The 9,183-nt window shown below is 33.2% G+C and overlaps 1 protein-coding gene across 1 annotated transcript; it reads left to right on the forward strand.

The window, feature by feature from the left end:
* Positions 1-4,692: 4,692 nt before the first annotated feature.
* On the forward strand, positions 4,693-9,180 carry LOC101737513 (androgen-dependent TFPI-regulating protein). The gene is made up of 3 exons (XM_004931720.5): positions 4,693-4,842; positions 5,803-5,957; positions 6,829-9,180. Exons 2-3 carry the CDS (start codon positions 5,811-5,813, stop codon positions 7,378-7,380), a joined length of 699 nt encoding a protein of 232 aa, XP_004931777.3. The 5' UTR covers positions 4,693-4,842; positions 5,803-5,810; the 3' UTR covers positions 7,381-9,180.
* Positions 9,181-9,183: the final 3 nt, after the last annotated feature.

The raw sequence follows: 9,183 nt of genomic DNA on the forward strand, positions 1-9,183 counted from the left end.
GTAGGAATGATCTATATTATCAAAAGCCCCTTTAATATCCAAAAATACCGCTAATGTAAATTGATTATTATGGAAGTTATTTTTAATATCGCCAATCAAACAGCTTAAGTTATCTATTGTACTTTTACCTTTACGAAATCCGTATTGAGTACTTGGTATTAAGTTGTTATTTTCAGTAAACCACTCTAACCTGTTTTTTAACATAGTTTCGAAAATTTTCGAAAAACAAGAAGTTAAAGAAATGGGTCTGTGAGAATTGATACAGTTGGGATCCTTGTAAAGCTTTAAAATCGGTACTACATGTTGAGTTTTCCAAATCGGAGGAATACAGTTGTTTTGCCAAAGATCATTAAATATTTGACATAAAATTTCCTTGGCATACTGGGGAAGATTTTTGATTACTTTATAAGGGATGAAATCAGGACCAGGGGAGGTTTCCTTTTTATTTTCTAACGCAGTCGCAAATTCGCCCATAGAGAATGGGTCTACCAGCCATTGAGCCTCCGGTTTTCCGTGGCTGTTAAAAAAATCTTGTAACTTAGATTCGGAAATTTCACTCTCAGAACCAGCTATCGAATCCAAAAACAAAGATGCATTAGCGGAATTTTGAAAAAAACTTGAAGACGTTGAAATATTATTGAGTTTAGCGTGCTTAAATCTACGAATGTGCTCCCAAATAATTTTACTCGAAGTCATTCGATTGAATGATGAACAAAGATTCATCCAGCTTGAACGTTTTATTTCATATAAAGTTCTTTTCTTCAAAGCGTCCAGCTTTTTAAAAATAATATAGTTTTCCATATTTGGATAATGCTTGTACGATAATAAAGCAACTTTGGCTTGTAAAACTACGCGGTCACAATCAGCATTCCACCAAGGAACAGCTTTGGAATAAATCCGTTTTTTGTGCGAGTAACACTTTTTGTCAAAAGTCATTAATATGTCATGTAAAATACTCAAAAACATACTATAATTTTCAAGAGGGTTATCAGCGAAGCTAAAACTTGAAAACTCACTTTCACATAACTTATTAAATTTTGACCAGTCAATCTTATTAAAATTTATGTTAGCTAAGGAGGTATTATCTAGTGTATCAACTTGATTTATTGAAAAGGTGGTCGGGCCAAAGGAAGAAATAAAAGCATCGTTAAAGACTTCAATAAATAGAGGGAAATGATTACTACTGAGCAAATCATCAAGGACAGAAACTGTGCAACTAGAGCTAAGAGCAGGGGATGCGAATACTAGATCCAATACATTACCTTGTTGACCAAATGGAGCAAAGGTCGTGATTGTGTCATCATTTAAACAAACCAACTCAGAACTTTCCACATAATCATGAAGGGCTTTACCTCTTCTATCATTGACTCTTGAACTCCAGGAAGCATGATGTGCATTGAAGTCACCAATTATTAAATAATTATTTGAAACAAATTTAGAACATGAATCTTTCAATAAATTAATAGTGAACTTACCATTTGGTGGTGGAGGAATGTAAACACATAGAATGTCAAAAGAAAAATTATTAATGTAAACTGTAATTAAAATATTTTGAAAATGATATTGAGAAATTGTGTCTATTATTTTAAATTTATACTTAGAGCGTAATGCAATAGCAACCCCACCATGTGGGTGGTTGGAATCTCTTCTTATAACATTAAATCCAGGTAATTTGATGATTTTATGTGAAGTTAACCAGGTTTCATTGAATAAAATCATATCAACACACTTGTCAAGTTTACTGAGGAAATCTTTAAGTTGATCTAATTTAGGAAATAAACTTCTAGAGTTCCAATGAATGATATTAAACTGACCAACAGAATTATGCATATAAGATTGAGTAGAACTATCCATAATTTATGATGTAAAATTTGTTACTAGCATTTCTTTAATTAATTGAGTAGATATAGGTCCAGAAGGGGATTTAGAATCCTTTTTCTTTAACAATTCTATTAAAGTTTTTGTAATGGTTCTGATGACAATTTCTGAGTTGATAATGTCTGAAATTAAAGCCCTACCTTGAGGGGTCTTCGCAGATATAGGTATGTCAGAAGAGGTCACGGGGTTCTTAATTACAGGATTCTTTAGTATGGCTGCATATGATGTTTGCTTGCCGATGATCTTATTTTTAACTTCAGCAACCTTGGCTGCTTTTACTGAGCAAGAGTAAGAAACTGCAGAATGTGGCCCACTGCAGTTGGAGCACTTGAAGATGTTGGGAGTGCTGCACTCCTTATAAAAATGATTGCCTGAACAAATAGAGCAAACTTGAGTGGCTTTACAGGCACCACTTCCATGTCCGAATTTGTAGCATTTGAAGCACTGTAACACAGGTCTAATATAATCCGAAACAGGCATCCAAATATGCTCGTATGTGACGTGATCAGGATGGCTAGACGCCAAAAATGTAACCAGCACAGTTTGCAGTGGCTTGTCACTTCCATTCTCTTGTTTTTTGAAAAATCTTTTTACTCCGAGTATTGTGCATGAAGCTTTTAAATTTACTAAAAGAGATTCTTCGTTCAATTCCACAGGAGCTCGAATAATTCCTTGACTCTCAATGCTATCGTAAGGTATTTTTGCTGTCCAATTGTTTAACTCCATAAAACTTACATTTAATAAAAAAGCGTTGGCATCCCGAGCACAGCCAAAGTAAATTTTAGCAAAAAAGTTCCCAGCAGCTTTGACATACTGGACCCCTTGAATATTTTTTAATGCTTTGTTTATTTTTAACAGGTCCATTGGGACTCTGTTATTTGGTTGTGAGATGCTTGATTGAAGAAGCACTGGGTATTCTTTTTTTGTAAGGTCTTCGTAAAGAGCATGGTGGTCTTTAAAAAGACCGCGCTTATTTTTAATGAAAGTCATTTTTATTTTGCGGCTTTCGTCGTATTCAGATGACTTCATTCTTCTTTTTCCCATTATTATGGGAGCGGACACAGGGGCGGAGCTGAAGCCCTCACCCCCGTCGTCATCGTCCATTATTACGGAACACACTTATGAAATATAATTTTAAACTCAAACACAGTGAAAAATTAGGAAACAATGTCGTAAAAAAGGGCTAAAACCAAATAAATTAAAATTAACTTGAAAAAAGCGCCTATTTAGTTTGACGTTCCCGCCCTTTTTCCGGGACAAAATCGACCTTCAGATTGAATTTTAAAATAGTTCCAATTAAATAGTCACTGCTCAACCAAAGAAATAAGTTGAGTCTTGAACGTACCTAGGTGATAAAAACCGTTACATTATTTTAATTATTCATTTTAAAGAAATAATCGGTAAAATAATGGCCGTCCCAATTTACCCAGCGTCCGGGGTAAATTGACACGGTTAAGGGTTAAATTGGGATATTTGTAAGGGTTGTCAACTCGCATTATTGCGATATATAGGTAGGTGCCATATAATTATTTATATGGACCGAAATGATGAATACAATCCATAATTTAAGCACAATACACAACATAGTGTAAATTAAGCTGGTTTCTATTCCGAAGCGATGTGACGTGAATGATAATCAACAATACAATGATCAAAAAAAAGTATGTGCATGTTATATTTTACAAAATTATTATTTAATTTCCTTAAAAATCACAACTCTGAAACAAAATCATAAAATAGAATAAAAAATAGAAAACAAAAGGACTGGAAATGCAATAATACAATTTTATTTAATCAACATTTTCAAAATAATCTTTGAGCAAGAGTAAGATATCAGGTGAATAAGATAAAAAAACAGCTTTATCTGATTACTGCCAATAATAACAAAAATAAAAGAAATTCTTTCTAAGCGAAATAACTAAACTCAATTAATTCACTCACTCATAATTGGATATCTCGGATTTTTAATTAATGTTACATTTAAAATCTGAGGCCTGTTTTTATTTGTGTGTGTTCGTTGTGAATGTTAACAAAATCATGATTCGACGCGTGAATAGATTCTGAAATAACAAAAGTTTTGATTCGTTTGAGTTCTTTTAACTTTTAATTTTTTTTATTGCTATAAAGAACATACGACCGGGCAGATATTACAAGGTAAATGTCGCGAAAAAAAAGTAATTATATATATACTTTTCTTTTACCTATAATACTTACATAAACTAACTGATAAACACATTAACCTTCTTTACATCACGCAATTAAGTGATAGTATAGGCTAAAAAATCTATTATGAGATATCAGTGACAACCCTAATAAGCCATCCCTATTTTGTCTTTTGGCGTTCCAATTTTGTGTTTTCTCGTCCCTAATTTTTCCAGTCTCGTTCCAAATTACCCTACATACGTCCCAATTTTCCCCAAAAAGAAAGGAAAAAATATACATTATTTATTTTGTCGAAATATTGTATTTAAAATAAGAATATTGCAACTTACCGTTTGTTGTGGTATTTCCAGGTGTATTAAAGACTTATATAAACTGTGATCTTATTGAAAAAACAACGATAATATCACTTTTTTTAAAAGTTCCTTAAGCTGTTTTAAAACGCACTTTTCAACCACTATTTTAAATTTAATTTGACGAACTTTTGGGACCAACTTAACTCATGTTTAGTACTTCCATAATTAACTTGGTTTTTCTTCTATACATTGATAAATATTACCTTAAAGAAAATTAGGTAGATTCCGTGCTACAAGTACTTTGAGAATCTTCCGCAGGTTTGTCCCAATTTACCCCAGGATCCCAATTTACCCCAGGATCTCAATTTACCCCATGTCATGGTACTCAAGCAAATAGGTGACAGAAGACAGCTTCTGCTGTCGGTATATTGTCAATCTCGATTGCTCTTTCATGTTCGTAACTAACAAAACTTGTACATAGTCCTAATACATACTTACTCAAATAAAGGTAATCACTTTTTTTTACGGCAGAGATGTGCTTTAAAAAATATTTTAATCTAATTTTTGATTCTGCAATTTCTCACTGTTTTGTAACTCATGACTATGAAAATTGTACTAAGTACCATGTTGAAAATATTATCACTTACGAATTATTATTATTTTGCTTACAAATTTTGTGTCTACCGATGGATTTATTTGATTACAAGGCATGCTGACGTTCTAGAAGCGTTATTAGATTTATTTCTTTTGATTTATAATAATCGTTTACTGTCCCACTAATTAATAAACTTAAATCTTTTGCAGAACCGTTTTAAAAGATATTTAAAAGTGCAAAAAAAACGGTCAAATTCCAACTCTGTCGTCTGTATTTATAAATAACATTCAAAAATGTGACGTTGTTTTTCTTTGTTTTATAATTAAAATATTTTAATGAGCAATTGGCATAAAAATGCTTGTATTTCCTGTTTCACAAGTTTCTAAGAATCTTTGATTCTCTAGAATTACAAAAAGACTGGTACTTTGCAATGTTGTTTTATGGAGAGCACTTTGAAGAGTTACAATGAGTCTAATTTGATAGTACAAACTGACATTGCTTGCTTTATTTGTGTGTCTTAACAATAAAAGAACTTGCTTCATCGCAGAGAAAAATAAAATTTCTCAATGTGAATGAACTAAAAACAAAACATAAATTACATTTTATTACTTAATAATTGTAGAATATGGATCTAAAACTTGCCTCTGCAAGGTGAAGACATTGTGGCTTAAAGGATAAGACAGCAGATATACTTGTAACCTGCAACTATGCCAGTATACGAGTTAAGAGACATCCCATTTTTTCTATGGTTATACATACTTAGTGATTGCTCACAAATGACTTCCAAGATGAAAGAACAATTTGCACAAGCAATCATTTCCTATCCAAGCTACTTCTGCCCAAAATAAAAGTTAACCTAAAATTGCTTTACAGAACCAACAATGCTGAAGATCCTCTTTCACCTTTTGGGTGCTATACACTTTGGTTATGGCTGTTACTATGACCAGGTGCATGTGAATGTTCCGAGCACTTCAGCCATTGTCACTCCATATGCTGGAAAGATGAAATACTTGACCCATTTGAATGCTGTAAGTTACCTTTAGTAATTTATGATGTCATTACATATTATTTATGAAAGTGAGTACTCCTAGATTGTTATTAAGATTTTATGAAAGTATAGAAATAGTTGGGATAATGGAAATTTTATTAAATACCAACAAGTGGTAGTCTTGTCATAGATATGTTTGTGTGGAGGGCTGCCTTTTCTTTGCTAAAACTTGCAAAATTTTGTAATATTCCACACAGTTCATAGTCCTCCTGATGTTTATTGGTTAATGGAGCCCATGGGTAATCACAATTTGTATCTGGCCTTTCACATCTCGCAATTTCTATCACCTATACTAACCACTTACAGATAGTAATGATAAAATTAAATCATAAATATTGTTAATTTACTGAGATTTATGATATTAATGAAAATGTTTCCAATGCTTACTTACCCTATAACACTTCTAAGCTATATTAGAATTGAATGCTTGTAATAGAATTAAAAAAGTATAAATGGACAGCTTCTGAAGTACCTCAATATTATTGTTATACTAAGATTCTTTTTTTTGCTTAGGTGGGTGGATGAACTCACTGCTCACCAGGTGTTTGTTAATTGGTTACTGGAGCCCATAGACATCTACAACGTAAATGCTGCGACCCACCATGATACATGAGTTTCAAAGTCTCCGTTCTTAAAGTACCTCTGCTGCCCCACCCTTCAAACCAAAACGCATTACTACCTCACGGCTGAAATAGGCAGGGAGGTACTACCTACCTGTGCGGGCTCACAAGGTGTCCTAGCAACACTAATATTATTATAATGAAGGTTTTCATTCAAAAGAATATTTTTAAACACTTAAATTAATGAAAATAGTTTTTACTTAACTAATTTTTGTTCTTGTTTTCTTCTAGATTATGCAAACTTTGTATTTCACATTGGCACTTTTGAATGACTTATTTGGAAATAATGAGCCAACACCATCAGAGAAGCCTTTAATAAGACGCATAAAAGATATATTATTTAGTGCCTTGGCTTTTCCACTGTCTATGTTTGTTGGTATTACATTTTGGGGCATATACGCCATCGACAGAGAGCTCATTTTACCAAGAAGCTTAGACCCATATTTTCCTACATGGCTGAATCATGTAATGCACACAAACATAATGGCATTTATTCTAATTGATTTGTTAACATCCTTCAGAATGTATCCTAGGAAGAAAATTGGACTATCTGTACTTTGTACATATATGTTGTGTTACATGGTTTGGATTCATGTAATATATTTTAAAACTGGAAGTTGGGTGTATCCTATACTGAATATACTCAACTGGCCCCTAAGAGTAGTGTTCTATCTAGTCTGTCTTGGATTAGTTTGTAGTCTCTACAGCTTAGGCGAAAAATTTAACAAGTTGGTTTGGTCTAAAGAAGTAGAACAAACTGTTAAATCTGGAAAGAAAAAATAAACTGTTAATGCTATTCATGTAGTGAATTGCCAAAATGTATTTTTAATGCATTCATTTTAAAGAACTTCATAGATTGGGGAATTAAGTAGATAGTAGTTTAAGCTTTTGCTAAGGGGTAGGGCTCAAAATTTAGATTTAAACTTAATAATACTCATTAAAGATATATTGTTGTTCAATATTGTTGAAGATATTCTCAAAAAACCTTTATCTTCTCACTTAAGTATAGAGTTCCAGAAGTATTTTTTATTTATATTCATTTTTTAAATGGTGAAATTGGTAATGTTACATTATTTATTATATATTGTTAATACATTTGGAAGATAACTGAAAGTGGTAAAAATAGACAAAGATAAGGAATAAAGGAAGGTCATTTTACATAATTAGTCAATTATTATTTTTCTGATAGTAATTTCTACTTTAATAAATCCTATTTTAAGTAAATAAGGAAAAGTGAAATTGTAAATGTGTGTGATCAAAATAAATATTGTTAAAATGATTGCTCAAAAGAAGAAATAAAAGCAATAATAATAACCCTTAAATTTACCCTTTTTAATTTTTATCTTATCAGTTTTGATCATTTTGCCCCCTAAATGACGTATGCGTCCTGCAATGAATACATAAATTGAACTAAATGTATTATTTATTTAACTTACATTATGGTATACGTAACGTATAACACGTAAAGTCATGGTCGGTATGTTATAAGCAGGAGTTGTTTACATGACTCCACAACAAAATTAAAAAATGGGGAATTTAAGGGTCAAACCCTTATTAGCTATGTAAGTTTTGTGAACAGTGTCCAACTTTAATACTTACTTAGGCTTATAAATGTATTACAAAATACGCAGTACATTCCATTTCATAATGTTATTTGAATAGATTGGAAAGGTCTTTTATGAAGTTTCCTTGCACTTTTTTATATATTTATATTATGATTTCATTCCTTACGAGTCGTCCATTTACAATTATTATCGATCATCATCATCATCATCAACAGCCCACAGTCGTCCACTGCTGGACATAGGCCTCTCCCAATCCACACCACTGAGCCCGGTCTACGGCTCTCCTCATCCACTTCTTGCCGGCTACCGTTCGGAGGTCATCGCACCACCTAGCCAGGGGGCGACCCACGTTACGTCTTCCGCTGCGCGGTCTCCACTCGTATATGGCCAGCCCACTGCCACTTCAGCTTGCTGACTCTTTGAGCTATGTCGATGACTTTAGTTCTCTGTCGAACAACCTCATTCCGGAATTATCGAAAAATTAGTACTGATTCATACTCAATGTCCTAGTTTTACCTTCAGCTGGGAGGTGTCTTTACTTTGAAAATACAACTTATTTTCATTCTTAAAGATTTAGATAGTGTATAATAAAGGTACACGTCCATTGGCCGGCGCCGGAGCACCGCACGCAACGGATTTTATTTTGCTTTGTATGATTTCACATAGTGCTGCGTCCACTATCCGTGCCGCCCGCACCGATCGCCGCCATTTATGAGCAAAAGCAAAATAAAATACGTTGTGTGCGGTGTGTCCGGCGCGGGCCAATGGACGCGTACCTTAAAACTTCTGAATTGTGACAGAAGTTTTAGAATATTTATTTAATTTTATTATATTATTGCAAATATTATTGTTGCAAAGTACGAGCACGCGTGGCCTTTATTTGTAGTTGTAATCGTAAATAAACATTTCCGTTAGTGGGTGTACCCGACGGAGCGGTCCTGTCAGTAGCGAGTGAGTTGTTCGTTGCTATTGTTCACGAAGTACGGTCAGCATGTCAATTCTTTAAAGTGAAAGAAAATGC

The sequence above is a fragment of the Bombyx mori genome, chromosome 3 (genome assembly GCF_030269925.1).
Source record: "Bombyx mori chromosome 3, ASM3026992v2".
NCBI classification, from domain to species: Eukaryota; Metazoa; Arthropoda; class Insecta; order Lepidoptera; family Bombycidae; genus Bombyx; species Bombyx mori.

Excerpts from the sequence above, each read along its gene's own strand:
- LOC101737513 (XM_004931720.5), top strand. The coding sequence starts at position 5,811 with ATGCTGAAGATCCTCTTTCACCTTTTGGGTGCTATACACTTTGGTTAT. Across the intron at positions 5,958-6,828 it reads ACTTGACCCATTTGAATGCT|ATTATGCAAACTTTGTATTT; the intron begins GTAAGTTACCTT and ends GTTTTCTTCTAG.